At 39.8% G+C, this 15,797-nt stretch overlaps 1 protein-coding gene across 2 annotated transcripts in view; it reads left to right on the top strand.

Moving 5' to 3' along the window:
* Positions 1 to 12,245, top strand: part of FHOD3 (formin homology 2 domain containing 3) — a 398,084-nt gene extending 385,839 nt beyond the window's left edge. For both annotated transcript variants that reach the window (XM_054381537.1, XM_054381535.1), the window contains one exon: positions 12,163 to 12,245. In XM_054381537.1, the coding sequence (XP_054237512.1) occupies positions 12,163 to 12,245 (83 nt within the window). The remainder of the gene's footprint in view (positions 1 to 12,162) is intronic.
* The last annotated feature ends 3,552 nt before the right edge of the window (positions 12,246 to 15,797 follow it).

Raw genomic sequence — 15,797 nt, 5'->3', positions numbered from 1 at the left:
TTCCATCCATTTAGCATTTCTGGGAAGTTAGGACAAAGAGGAAACAACAACAGTGAGTGAAAAAAATCACAGAGATTTTGCTTTTTGTGAAATTGTTCTAATATAGTGGCTGATCAAAAGCATTTGGTGTAAGCAGTGATTGCTATATTGGCATGTGTTGAAAGCATATTCACCTTCTTCAACATGCTGGGAGAGGAACTTCTGTGCATGTGGCAAGAGCAAAAGCAAAGTGGACACTCTGATTAGATGAACCAGACTCTAAGGAAAGGAAATGAGTTGACACCAGATATTCCGTCTTACTTTCCTTAATGCACTGTGTTGTACCTCTTTGTGACATCACCTGCTGCTGCTCCCCACTTCCCTACATGGTTCCAGTGTCCTGCACATGCTGACTGCCCTGGTTGGCTTGTGCACAGCAATAAACCTCCTGTATGTTTGCCTATTTCCATAATTTATCCCATGCTAAAAACTTCCCTGTTAGCAACACTGCCTTTGTGCACACACACCAAAAAGTTTTATTTCTACTTTTCACCAAGGACCTTTTTCCCAAGGAAGCACTTGTTGCAGGGAAACAACAAATCAAACCAAAAATCAAACAAACAGGACAATGGTAATAAAAATGCTGTATATTTTTCCATGGAACTGGCTTTTATATTCAGTAAAAACTTTAACAGGAATGAAATATTGTGTGAATGTCTAGGCTGGTACTTATTTCCATTGTAATTAATCCAGCTTGTTTGTTCTTCAATATCTGGATGAGACTCCTAAGTGGATTGAAATGCAGTTTCAAAGCAACCATGAAGTTCAGTAGCTTAGTGTTTCTTTCAGCTAACATGTGCCAAAAGGAAATGTGAAAGGAGAATCTCTAAGTGAACTGTTTCATGCTGATAGATAATATATGTGGATGATGAATAAATGGAAGTTGTTTAGCTCTAAAATACACTCAGCTGCACTGATAATAGAGCACCACCAGGAAATCAACAAGGACCAGCCTTTGTCAGTGCATGATAGAAGCATAATGCAGGTCCTCCATGAACACATTAGCAAGTAGATTTTTAGGCATACTTAAAAGATTCAGATTAGCAGATTCTGTAATATTCATTATCTGCAGAGCAAGAAGACCCTGGTATCTGATGGGTTTGATTCACCACCATCAGTCTTCAGGCTCCAATACACATCTTTTGGCTTTTGTAACGAGCTTGGTATTCAATCCGTTCATTAGTATCAAGGCAAAAGTCAGTGAAAAGGAATGTTTTTAACTGTGCATCATGTTAGATATTTCTCACTGCTTTCAGTACAACACTGGAAACTTGTCAGACTTACATAGCATTCAGCAAAGTGAACCTGAGTTGGCGTACCTGTTTTTAAGCAAAATCAGAAACCCTAAAGATTTATATGCAGTTGCATTCTAAACATTTCCTGTGGTAGAAGTTAGAAGGTTTTCATGGGCACAGATTTTTGTTGCCATTAAAAAAAAAAAAAAGACAGGAAAATGTGAAATAAAAAGCAAGTGATACAATGTGGCTTAAACTAAACACAGAGTTTAGTTAGATCTCACTGATGTAGGAGAGTTTGAACTCTCAAGAGTAATCAACAGAGGTATAAATTGAGAGGAGGAATAAGGCAGAGAGTCATCCAGCAAAAGATAGATGGATATATCTCTATCTGTGGGTGAAGATACAAAGGGTCACTGATAAATCCAAGTATGACTAAAGTTGACAGAGACCTAGTAGGAAGGAATTTGTTCAGTTGGAGCTAAAACGGCTACAGAAAGCTAAGGTACCTAGTAGGTACATAACAACTCAGTTCCTATGATGATCAACACAGAGAGCATTTAATTCTGTGCTAGAACTTTACATAGTGGAGATTTTTAAAGATCAAATTTGACATTCAGAGGTAGAGTAACCAACTGAAAGTCATTGCCTCATGATGGCTGTCCAGTGACCTGCCTACCAGACATACTGGACTGATGTTATATATGAGAAAACAACACTGAAGTTTGCATTTGTTCATTAGAAGCATCATCAAAAAGACACAGGATTGAACAGTCTTCATGGTGGTTGTTCAAAGACAGCTTCGAGGCAAATTGCCATGGGAAGGTTCTGATGGTTTTTTCTTTCTGATATCCTTATTCTGTGTGTAAACAACAAACTCCAGCTTCTAGACATGTCAGTTCAACATATTTTAAAAGCATAAAATACAAATTAGTTTGAAAATATGCTGGGTTTGTACTTGAAGACTGAGGGCAGATTTCTGTGGGAAAGATGTTGATAACATTATGGGCATCTGTTCAACTTAGCAGAGAAATAAAAAAAAATATAATTAGGTTTGTCTGGTCCTGACATAGGGTTAGGATGACTTTCACAAATGATGCCATAACAAACAATGATTGCAAAGGAAAATTGGGATAAGGATGTTTTAAGAATCACTCTATTTAGATAGTCCAAATTCCAATGAATAGAATTGCCAAAGTTAATTTTAGGTGCTTAAAGAAGAGTATTCCAGGCATTACACCAGCAGATTTGGGGAAATAAAAATGAAACTTTTTATGAGGTATCAGTGAAATTTCAAAAACAAATCAAGAAAAGTGTTATTTAATAAATAAACTTTTGAAAAATAATGTAAGGTAAGCAGTTTGATGTGAAGATGACAAGAAGTGATGTAAGAGAAGCAATTGTATAAAGAATAGGACTGCTTACAAAATCCTATTACTAGAGGAGAGCTTCATAGCATGATGAGCAAACATCTGCCAAGTGCTTCAAATTGAGGATGAAGAAAAATAGATCTCAAAGCCATGGAAGCTTTGAGGCAACAGAAGACACATGAAGATTAACAGTATCATCCAAAATATAAAAATTGTACTTGAACATATTTAATTAAAAGAACCCTCCTGAAGTTCCATAATATACCAATAGGAAGATAATGCTGGTTTTGTTCTTGTCCTGACTGTTTGTTTAAAACATTAGTTTCCTAACATAAAATAAGTTCTCTCAGGATTGGACTGTTATGGAGGTGTTGCCTTTGTGTTGGTCTCACTGAACTGAATGGATATGTCTCAGGAGAATGATCAGATTCCCATGAGTCAGCACCACAGAAAAAAATCATACTCCCATCTAATAATTGTGAATAAGCATATGGAAGGCATTTGCACTAATCCTAGCACACTCAGAATAATATGTGGAACTGTTGAGCCAAACAGGGCTGATTTCTGACTTCCCTGAATTGCGGTTGCAGGTCTCTGTCTTGTTAAAATACCGATTAAGCCTAGCAGTGACAAAACCAGACCAAGTGACTAGCAATTGCTTTAAGGCTAAAGTACAAACCTGCAAGTATCTTCCTCCTTCTTTATCAATCTGTAGTATTAGCAGGCATCACAGAATTGTCAGGGCTGGAAGGGACCTCAAGGATCTTCCAGTTCCAACCCCCCTGCCATGGGCAGGGACACCTCACATTAGATCAGGTTGGCCTTAAAAACCTCCAGGGATGAGGCTTCCACCACCTCCATGGGCAGCCTGTTCCAGTATCTCACCACCCTCTGATGAAGAATATTTTTCTAACATCCAATCTAAATCAACCGTCTTCTAGCTTGGATCCATTCCCCTAAGTCCTATCACTATCTGACAACCTAAAAAGTCCCTCCGTGATTGATTTGTTTGCTTAGTGACTTGAAAGGAGTTCAAAATTCTTACAGTCATTATGCAGAAATGGATCTGAGGTGTCAAACAAGTAATTTGTCAGACTCATATGAGTAGGCTGGGGAGAAGATAGGAATTGAGTTGAGATTACCTGAATCCTAGACAAATAAACTCAGGGTCAGTGGATTAAACTCAACTACAGAACACCACAGGTCAGGTATTTCATACCTTCAATGAAAGTGAAGTAGGAATTAGCACACTGTTATCAGGTGCCAAAACATGGGAAAGAGCTCTGCCAAAGGACCAGGTGTGGAGACAAGCTTTATATGAGTTTTAGTAAAACATTCAGTGCTACTTTGGAATAAACTTGTTTGTAAGCAAACAAAATACTGGATGGGAAACTATTTGAATGCAGAGATGTGCACATTTTTGTTTGGAAGTCATAGGGTTCTTTCACTTTTTCTTCTTTCCTTTGTTTTTTTCACTATTTCTCATTTTCATGTCTCTCCACTTACTTTTACTGGCTTTGAAAAGATACCGAGGTGCCAAAATACCAGGAGTTATACTGTTCTTCTGGTATTTATAGCCTAACTCAAAGCAGGAGTTGATGGAAATTATGCTTTTAAAAAAATAAAAACCTTACAAGAAGAAAGTCCTTCTAAAATGCTTTAAAAGCAACTGTATCATATTTCAAGGTTTTTTCAAGTGTACTTGCCTGGTCCTAGCACCCAGAAAGTGAAATTGCCGTCCTTCCGTACAGTACTACATCACATAGCCTTCAAAACAAAAGGTTTTTGAAAGCCTGGTTTTAAAATCTAGTTAAAAAAACTAAAAATAAAACCCTCCTTGTAAAAGAAAGATAAATTAATTTTCCAGTCACTGTTTTAGAGGAATCTGTGAGTCATTTCTATAATGAGTTTTATTCTGATACAAATTATTTATTTTGGAGCTCCTGTCTGCAAACTTTCTGCATGAAACAGCTTTATCTTTTTTATGTAAGGAAAGTCAGATATGAAATTAACCCAGGGTTAATTTCTGCACTGGGTTAAGGTGCTTAAGTACATTCTTCAACTTTGCACTGGATTCCAGTACTGGTATTTGGAAATACTGTGGAATCCAGTATTTGCTCAAATTTGAGCAGTATTATTTTAACACAACAACTGAAAAAAAAAAATGAGAAGTGACTGCATTGATCCGGTAAATGAGAACTAAATATGTGATGTTTACAAAAAATGCTTATCTCTTATCCCTGTTTATTTCAGTACACAGAGAGAGGACAGAGAGGTTGAACGCTGCATGCATCCACATGCAAATGTATGTTATATTGCTCAAGCACAGGGAGCGTATGTAGGTACAAGGAGAAACTGCTATAGTGGTTTGACCCTAGGGATTTTAGGGAGGCTGTCACCTCATGGGATTAAATGCCCACCTAGATATGCTGCTCTGTGGAGGAAGACATAGCCACAGCTCAGAATTTGCTCTTTGCAGAGTGCATCCTGGTAGCAGGTGAAGTGTGATGCCAGCAGGATCCTTAAGCACCAACAGACCACTGACACATCCTTGTTCTGTGCCTCTAGCACTGGGAGAACCAAAAAGAGGACTGAAGCTTTCCAAGGGTGTCTAGAAAAGGATTTACAAGTGCTCGGATTTCTCTGCCCATCTTTTCTTGGCCAAATGGCACTTTCCTTATTGCAGGAAAGAACAAGCTGAATGTAATGTGGGAGAAACTGAAAGAGGGATACACAAGTTTTAACTATTACGAAAATAATTATGGTGGACTTGCAATGTTAGCCCTAAGTTTATAAGATATATATATTTTTGGGTTTCTTCCTTATTAAAGTGTGACTTTCAAGGTCATTTCCAGTCAGTAATTTACTCCTTATTTACATCATCCTGCCTGCCTGAAAGTTTTATTTTCAGCATCTATGTAAGAGAGTAGCAGCAGAGAGTTGCTGGCTGGCAAGATCACAGAGTTGTTTTGAAAAGTGCATCATGTGAGGAGAAGGCAAGACAGAAAAGTACAACCTGTCTTTTCAAGCTGCTTTACAAAAGAAGTGCAGTAACAAAAGCAGTCCGGGATGTGGCTTTCCAGAAGAGGACCACTATACCACAGCTGCCGAAGGGAGCCCTCTGCTGCCACAAAGCAGTTTAGCACAAGAACCTATGAAGGCAGCAATTTGAACATGCTTGGCTGTGTCACATATGTTTGGAGGGAAGTCTCCTTTAGATGAGCAAAAATGTTTTGCACAGAGCTGTTTTGAATTTCTCTTGCCCCAGCATATAGATATATGTGGCTTTCCCTGATTAGCAGAATTGGTTTGATTACAAGATTCTTTTATTCATTGTTATTTCAGGGACTTGTAGAGATGATTCCTTTTACTGTTTCATTTTGCAGCATGGATTCCTAATGGTCATCATTAACTTGCATTCCACAGATCCCAGGTAGTCAAACATGGTCACACTCCTCTGCAGAATCAAATCTCCAACAGACAGCTCTGAGTTAATACACCTGAGCTATGCTGTTAGTGAGTCCTTTTTAAGATCTCAAACAAGATGTAAAGGCTGCAACACTTGCATTTATGGCTTACTTTCTGTATCCCATCTCCTGCCTTTTTTTTTTTTACAGCCTAAAACTACCACAATAATAACAATACATTGTTTCCTGGAGGTTTCTATGTGGCTGACCCAAAGACCACATTTCAGTTGGCTGTACTTCAGAGAAGTGTAGTTTTGTTAAGCATTTAGGCCTACTCATATGAAGCAATGATATATCCATAATTAAATCTGAATATAACTTATATAGATAATGACATAAAAATACACAAACCAGGAAAGAACTAAAATAAGAGAACATGAGCAAGACTTGTCCGGATCAGGCTTTTGAGTTGCAAATTGCTGTTGCTGGACTGATTGGAATAAAGTCAAAGAGAATATGTTAAATGTAAATGTATTTTTTAAATAGATTGTTTGTGCAAACTGGGTGTGGATAATTAACAGAAAATAAAACTAAGAGACATGAAATTCAATGAGATAGTGGCATTGACCTGTATGGTCTCACAATCTGCCCTTCCTGCTGGCCTCACTGCGTAATTTACAGCCACCTGGAATTTTCTTCATTCTAAATCAGCAGCATAACTTTGCAGCTGGGCCCAAAATAAAGTTCTGTGGCTGATGCATCCTTATGTAGCAGAACTGAGAGTAATTCAGAGACTTGTAGAGCAAAGAAGATTCTGCATTTCAAATGGCTTGTCCATACAACTGTAGACACACACCAAAAGTCATTGCAAATGCAAGAATAAATGGTGCTAGCCAGACTGATCTTTACAGTTCACTGCATCTTAGGGGGAAAATAAAGGTAGGGGAAGAGGAAATTATGAATGCTATGTTCTCTTTAAAAAACAACCAATCTCTAGGTAATTGTACTCTCTGACAAAGCTGCACTTGGGTAATTGCTAATTTTAAAAACATTCCCAGTGTCCTGTGAGGGCTATGTATCTGTGTAGATTTTGACCCAACAGACAGTGTCAAATTCATTGAGTTCATCATAAGAGCACTGCACTCCACCAGCATATCAAAATTCTGAATTTCACAAATAATATTTCCCAAATAGATTTCCCAAAGAATATTATACCCTCTGACCGCAGAAAAACAACATTTACATTCTTGGTTCTGAGATCACAGCAGGCTTTGCTTCTGACAAGAGTAATTTTCTATTTTGTGTTTTTTTAGTACATGTTTTAAAAGTTGCTTGAAGAACCTAAAGGATCATTTGGAAGTCTCCATTTTATTATCACTGCCTTCAAAATACATTCCACAACCCAGTTTAATATGATCTGCAGCAGGCCAAGAGTTTTACAAGACAAGATATTATGTCTAGTCTAGTCAGAGAAATGATAGAGTACAGTTAAGACGGGAGAGTGAAGATAGAGTTTGAGAAATGTAATTTTGCAGTACCTATAAAACATAGAAGGAAAATCATAGAACGATAGAATAGTTCAGGCTGGAAGGGAGCTCCGAAGCACATCCAGTACAACCCCACCACAGTCAGCAAGGACTTCCTCCACTAGACCAGGTTGTCCTTGAGTGTGACCTTCAATATCTCCAGGGAAGGAGCCTTAACCACCTCCCTGGGCAACCTGTTCCAGTGTTCCACCACCCTCATAGTAAAGAACCTGTTCCTAACATCCAATCTAAATTTGTTCTTCTCCAGCATAAAGCCATTGCCCCTTGTCCTGTCACTGCAGACCCTTGTGAACAGACTCTCCCCATCCTTTCTGTAGCCTCCTTCAGGTACTAAAAGTTGCTATTAGTTCTCCCCAGAGCCTTCCCTTCTTCAGGCTGAACACCCCCAGCTCCCTCAGCCTGCCCCCACAGCAGAGGTGCTCCAATCCCTTGATCATTTTTGTGGCCCTCCTCTGGATCTTCTCCATCGGCTCCATGTCCTTCCTATACTGAGGGCTCCAGATCTGGACTCAGTATACCAGGTGAGGTCTCACCAGATCAGAGCAAAGTGGCAGAATCACCAGTGTCAAAGGCCTTGCAGCAGTCCAGACAGATCACATCCATAGGTTGTCCCTTATCTACTGCCATAGTCACTTTGTCATAGGAGCCCACAAGGTTAGTCAGGCAGGACCTGCCCCTAGCAAAGCCATCTGGCTGTCTTGAATCACCTCCTGTCCTCCATGTGCCTCAGCTTGGCATCTAGCAGGATCTGTTCCATGATCTTCCCAGGCAGAGAGGTTGGTAGTTCCCAGGGTCCTTCTTTCTACCCTTTTTAAAAATGGGAGTAATGTTTCCTTTCGTCCAGTCCCCAGGGACCTCACCTGACTGCCAGGACTTCTCAAGTGTCATGTGGACAGTGGCTTGGCAACTACATCATCTAATTCTCTCAGGACTCTGGGAAGTATTTCATCAGGTCCCATGCACTTGTGTATCTGTGCTGCTTTTCCAACAGCTGTGGGGGTGGTTAAAATCCCCCAGCAGGATGAGAGCCTGTGCTGGTGATGCCTCCTCAAGCTGGGGTAAGAAGGCTTCATCAATAGGCTCTGCTTGGTCAGGAGGCCTGTAGCAGACTTCTACCACAAGGCTCCCCTTGTTGTCCTGATCCCTAATTCCTGCCCATAAGCTTTCATCCTGCTCATGGCTATTCTTTAGTGACAACTCCTCTCACTCTATCCAATTCTTTACATAGAGGGCAACACCTCCATCCCTTCTTCCTCTCTGTCCCTTCTGAACAGCTTGTAGCCATCAACAGCCACACTCCAGTCACAGCATTCATCTCACCAAGTTTCTGTAATTGGCACCATGTCATAGCTTTCCTGTTGCAGGATAGCTTCCAGCTCCTCCTGTTTGTTGCCCATGCTGCATGCATCAGTGTGGAAGCTCTTCAGCTGGGCTGCTGCCATGTCACCTTCTTAGAGGGGCACCCCATTGATCCCCTAAGGTGCTTTATGGCAGCTACCCTCCTGTCTCCTATTACCCCAGAGGCTCTTGGTTCAGCTCTGTCAGACCTTGCCTTTGCTGCAGTGTTCACAGCAAGCTTCAGGGAAACAGATTGGAGGCCCTTAGTATCAACCCATCCTGCCAACCCTGATGTGTCATCCTGCCACTCACCACAAACCATTTTGATACTATTATTGTCTCCCACCCCAAGTGAAATGGCAGACTGAAGGCTGCCCTTAGGCTCATCTCCAGTGCACCTGTGTTTAACTCCCTCCCTCTTCGAGCCTAGTTTAAAGCCTTTTCAACAAGCCCTGCCAACTCATGTGCCAGGATCCTTCTCCTCTTCTGAGACAGGTGTACCCCATCTGTTGCTAGCAGACCCAGTGCCATATAAGGTTCCCCAAGATCAAAAAACCCAAAATTTTGTTGGTGGCAACAGCCTCTGAGCCACTTGTTAATTGTGCATGACTTCCTTTCAGTATTCCTGCCTGCATTCAAATTTGATGACTGAATGTGTTCATGACTTTTCCTACGGTAGTGGAACTTTATGAGGAAATAGACAAAAGTCTGAGGACATGTGATTTATAGCTTGTCCAAGACACAGTTCATCCACCTCCCAGAGCAGTCCATGCTCCTGTAGATAAGTCAGCATTCTCCTGGTTTCATCATAGTCCACAAGCCGGTGGAGGGAGTTCCAGTAGGGCAGGAACTTGCTCTTGTGTAATACTGATACCACATCTATCTGCTGTATCTTTAGAGAAGGAAATGTACTGTGAGTAACTTGCATATATGCATTATCGTTTTCATACAAAGAGATGCTTTATCATCTCACTTTCATCTTCTTTAGTACAAAATACTTCAAACAAGTCAATTCATTTGTGTCCATTCCAGTATCAACCATGATTCTTCATGTTGGGTATTCTGCACTGTGGAGACCAGAGCATTTTTTGAAGTGTATTGATCTTCTCATAATGCTTTGGTAGTTGTTATGGTTTAAGCTTTTCCTGAAGCCCAAGAGCCCAGATGGAATAGATTTAAGTTGCCTCCCCTCTCCCCTTTCCCAGTAGGGAAAGCAAATTAGGAGACAGAGGTAAGACTACAAAAGAACAGTCTTAAATTAATTTGGAAGTAAAAAGGTAAGTTTAACAAAATATAAAAGGTATTTGAGTAAAAGGAAAGTTACAAAGGTATGATGAAAAAGGATGAATAAAAACAGACGCAGCTGGCAAAGGATTCTCTGGATGTAAAATGGATTCTCTTCAGATGCAGTTCCCTTTGGTGTCTGGAACAGCATGGAACAGACCCAGCCACGTGGTTAAACAGCTAACAGCAGCAACAACAGCAGCCGGATGTCAGCAAAATGAGGGTAGGAGAAGAGAGAGCAAGACAGGAAATCACCTCCTCTTAAATAGGGTTGGGGACAGGAAGTGGCAGTGGAATAGACTTTGACCCAGGGATCCCTCCCCCTGGAAGGGGGACAAGTCTCTCTGCCCACTTGGGTCCTGTTTCTTTGTCCACCTGGGGCTAGGTTCTTTTCAGCCCACTCCTCCTGGGCTGGTCTTAACCTAGCACATTAGTCTTTCTTAATCTTAGCTTTATCAGTTGCATTTAACCTTGTACTGTTCTAAGCTAAGCATTGTTGAACTTCAGAGATATTGTTGATCAGTACTGTAGGAAAAAGTGAATATCGTAAAAGGCTACCATGCAGGCTTCTAGTGCTGTTTACTAATTATGCAAATACCCCAGTAGAAAGGACAGAGCCTTAAAGAAAAACTTTCAAATAAGGGAGGAACAATTACAGATGTGGCACTGTTAGCTCATTTGATTAAGCTCAGCAGCTGATGCAAGCAGTTTCACTGTCACACACAGAACACATCCTTCCTACCTGCATGGTATCAAATGTTGAACTACGATGCGTTTTCCTTTCCTCTTGCTGCCTTGTTTTCAATACCTACCCATTCCCTCTTACCATTTTTACTAGACCCTTGTGTGTGGCCTTCCAGTTTCAATTACATGGACCGAATATCTTAATAATTTAGAGGTCTTAATTGTGCTAGATAATAGCAATACAAGAAGTCCTTAACCTCTGTCTGCAATTTTGTCACTTTCCTCTAGACTTCATTATTTTAGGGCTCAAATTAGATTTTGTTCAACTTAAAGTCATTGTTTATGCTTTGCATGCAGCTTAAACTTCTGAATGGTTGTTTCATACTTGAGGAACATCAAACTGTAAAGCAAACACTCCACCTGTGTCTTGAACTAAAGCCCATTCACCTGAAAATTATAGTGCCAGAAAAACTAGAAGGGCACTAATGCTTACTGTGTGTAATCACATGGTCTGAATAAAAAAGGCAATCACAAAATTTTAAAGTTTTGTGTTTGGGCTAATGTTCAGAACACTTAATAGAAAATTAGTAAACAAGATTTTGCCCTAGATTTATCATTTAAATTCAACTGAAATGCAGCAGACCACTTTTTGCAAAGAAGATGCAAGTGGGGCTAGTACAGGGGAACATTACAGAAGAAAGAGCAGCAGTGTAAAGACAATAGTTTTAATGATTTGAATAAAATAGTAATATTTTCAACCTTAAAACTTTTGGGGAGGTTTTTGTTTCTTTGGGTTTTTTTTTACACCTTTAAAGGGTCACATAAGATTTAATAGTGATAAATTCAACTGAGCTTTATAAAGATCCAAAAGCTCTTAAAAAAAATCTTTATGAAGCTGTGAAATAATAGAGCAGATGATACTTTCTGTGGACTGAAAATAACTGAGACCATTTCAGAGCTAAAAAAAAGTCTTAAAACACCATGGTATTTTTCCCTAAAATGCTAAATGTCAATGACATCTTTTTGCCTCAAGGAGTGGCTGGGTTCTTAATGCTACTGTGGATTTGGCATAAGGCATTACTCAGTATTTCTGAACTTGAGATCCTAAGTACATAGCAACTTTTGGTTTGACTTAGTTTGCTTGTTAAAATTATTTTTTCCAACTCAACGTCTTTTGCAATTCACTTCTAATTGTTTGCATTTTCTTTTTTTGTTTGTTTCTTTTTTTTGCCTACTTTTGGAATTTATGACCATACAGTGAGAAGGACACTAAAGAGTGGACTGACACCAGAAGAAGCCAAAGCACTGGGCCTCATCAGCACCTCTGAGATGCAGGTTTGACATCCCAGAGGTGGTGACAAGAAGTCATTCATCTGAAGCACACAGGCTGACAACTCTTGGGTGTGGCACGGATCTGCCAACCTCCTCTGCTGCTCCAAACATCCCATTCTTTGTTAGTTTGATTTTAATATGCAATGAAAAGCAAAACTCCACAGCCAGCATGACATCCAGACAGTAACTGAGAAGCATTTTAGTGCTTGTATTTGAAAGCATATGGCTTCTTCTTTCCTGATTGTTGATATGGGTAGGAGGGAGTTCTCTCTGATTTCTCTTACATGTGAGCTGACTTTATGTTGACTTTCCTTCTGCCCTGTTTTAGTCATTGTAAATGTATGATTTTGTTGATGCAAGGAAAAGTCCTTGAAAAGGCAAAACGACTCCTGTTACAGCAACCCCAATTTTTCTGAAGCAGATTCATTAATCAAAGATGCACAGTCTGTGCAATCCTATGGTTTATTTGGGGCGGTGTTATTATTTTGCCACCAAAGAATGTAAAAATGTATGTGTACCTTTGTATATGTACAGAATGAATGTGTGGACATGTATGTATTTATATGCATACAGTCTTGGTGTGAAATCATGTTCCTGCTGAAGCTAGCTGGACCATGATTTTCACACTGGGGCCTTATCCTTCCACCTGGACAGGAGGACAAGAATATCTTTTTTGTAGCAACTCAGTGTATGCAATGAGATTCACTCTGTGGGCGGGAGTGGCCTGCAATACAAGTGGAAAGTTTAGGATCCTGAATTCATGTGTATTAATACACAATCATACTGTACATAATAGGATGCACACAGAAGGGAGGACACAGAATACCTCCCTCCTGTTGAGCTATGGCAGTACTGTGCATTTGTACAGTTTCAAACAGATCTATGACAACAGTTTTACATACTCAATAAATACATTCAGATGCTAAGATCAAAAAGTTTTGTTCACTTCCCTGTGCCCTTCATGCTGCTTTTCTCTGCTACAAGATAATGTGGTAGTGATTTTATTTCAAATTAATGAATCTGAATATGAAATGGCCCTGCTAAAAGCCTTCTGTGGTTTTGCTATTCTTTACTCTTTTTTTCTGATTATCTTTTATGCAAGTGGAGAGAGTACTACAGTAAACACTCCAATATGTTTGTCCTTATCTCACTGTTTTATATCTAACTTTCATAACTGCCATCAGCGTGTGTTCAATGAACCTTCAGTCAGCTCGTCTGCCTTTAAGTGGAGGACATGTACAGCAGTGAAGATTAACTGAACACAGTTCCCTAGCCAGTGCTGAAGCACTTTGAAGAGAACTGCAAATAACGATAACATAAAAGGGATTTTTTTTTTAAAGCCAAAGTCTGTATATGACAAATCAAGGATGCACAAGATTATCTTGCTCCATTGCCTTAGCCTCTTTAGATTAAGGGTGTGTCTGCACAGCAGTAATTGCTGAGGCTTCCTTTCAAGCTAGTTAACTGGGGAACTTGTTAAGTAGAGTTGCTAGTTAACTGGATTCTACTTTGGCTGCAAAACACACTTGAAAAGTAGCGTTAATTAATAGTCTGGGCTCCTAATGCCACAGCTTTGTTCTTTCTGGCACCTAACCTAGGTCAGGTACATCAAGAAGTTATTCTGCTCTGCTCTCATTAAGGACAGGATAATTGCTGAAGATCATTCAGGATAGTTGAACCAACAACAATATACCTTTGAAACCTCAGTTATCTATCACATTGCTCTGAGTGCAGTATCCAAGTCATGAGAGAACCAGGTAGCTGACAAAAGTACAGGGAGATCTGTAGTGGGACATCCTATCTGTCCCTCTTGGTAATAATAGTTCATTATTTCTTTTCTGTTTCCTTGGATCCTTTTGTGTTCAAGTCCAAGAGTCACTAACAAGCAAAGGTTCTTAAGGACAGCATTGAGTTTCATCTGGTTTTCCCCTCAGCTTCTTAAAAAGTCAGTTGCACAGGTAGGCAGAAGGCAGTAGATGTGTAAAGTGCGTTGTGTATTTGAAAGCCATGAAAGGAGGACACTGTTTAGGAAACAGAAAGAGGTGGCATATAATTAATCACTCTGTAAAAGAAGCAAGAGTCACAAGCATCTAGATTTTAAAGTGGATGTTTATGTGCTGCCCACCATTGCAGACTGTTCAGTCTCTCTTAAGGATTCTTAGAACAAAGAAACGAAGGTGCTGGGGGTTTATAGAGGTCTTGTAGGTCTGAACAAAAAGAAAGACACCCTGAATGTAACACTTATATTGAAATGTTATACTGATTAGGTGGTAAAAGAAGCCAGAATGTAAGAAAATGCATTTATGTTGACAGAAGTCCTGTATATGATTGGAGGGAGAAAATCAAACACGTGCAGGAAAGAAAGACGTTTGCTTTCCGATTGTCTGGATGTGAACATCTTGCATGTGAAGCATATTCTTCCTTGTCCATTTTCCCATTATGTTTGGTTTGCTGTGTTTTTGCCTAAGTCCCTGCTCTCTGTCTGTAAAATCAATGCAATTTTTTCTGAAGGGTAACTTGGTCTTGTTGTGCCATAGTATGTAAGATTAAATCCACTGTCCTCAGTACTTATTGAAACAAAATCATCAAACACAGTAACCACGTTACAACTACAGAACAGATTTCTGTTTTTGTTCATGACAAAAATGGCCAGTGGCCCAATGTCCTAATCTGTAAGGTGGCAGGATTTCCTCTGGAGCCTGGTATTATGTCCTGATGATCTGAATAACATTTGTTCCCCCTCAGCTGACTAGTGAATTCTAGATGAACTGGAAGATTTGGTGATATTTGCATGCCTTTTTCTTTCCAATCAGGTTGTAAACTTCAGGATCTGAGTTGCTGCCTGCCCTTCCAGCGTCAAGGAGGCCCACCATAAGGATAAAACAGTTATTTTAAAATGTGTGTGAGATATGGATTGTCTTTGTGGCAAGTAGAAAGGTCTTGGAAAGATGATGCAATAGCACGTGTCCCCATTTCTCATTTAGAGATCCATAAAGGCTGTTTTTAAACCCTTGCAGCCATAATAACTACCTCTCTTCTCTTTGTCGTAGTAACAGCCTGATGTAAATGTAGTGCCCAGAGTTTTGTATCTCAGAGTTCTCAGAGTCACTAATGGTGTTCATTTCAGCATCTATCTGCTGCTGAGTAACTTGCCTACCATCATAATGCCTTCCTCTGTTGGATCCTGAAGTAAACTTTAGCATTAAATGGCCACCAGAGGAAAGCTATCCTAATTTCCTTTCATTTCCCTTGACGTTTAAAAGCAAACTGTACTCTAATACTTTGTATTCTCCCAACTAAGAAATAGCTTTCAGTAATAGTTATGTGTCTGTGGTGAAGGAACACTCCTGGGGAATGCAGTGCGGCACAGTCAAGAGTGAACCGTACCTCACAAAAATTAAATTCATCACTCTTCACCTTTCAGTAAGACCAGACACCAGGCTCATGGATTCCAGACATTTTATAGCCCTTTGTCTGCTACATGTTACCCTTCTGTATGATAGATCCCTGTCCATAATCCAAAACAAACAAAAAATTGGTTTTAATGAGGCTCTGACAGAT

The sequence above is a fragment of the Indicator indicator genome, chromosome 6 (assembly GCF_027791375.1).
Source record: "Indicator indicator isolate 239-I01 chromosome 6, UM_Iind_1.1, whole genome shotgun sequence".
NCBI classification, from domain to species: Eukaryota; Metazoa; Chordata; class Aves; order Piciformes; family Indicatoridae; genus Indicator; species Indicator indicator.
Note: the sequence above shows the minus strand (reverse complement) of the source record. Positions and strands in the feature narration are given on the sequence as shown.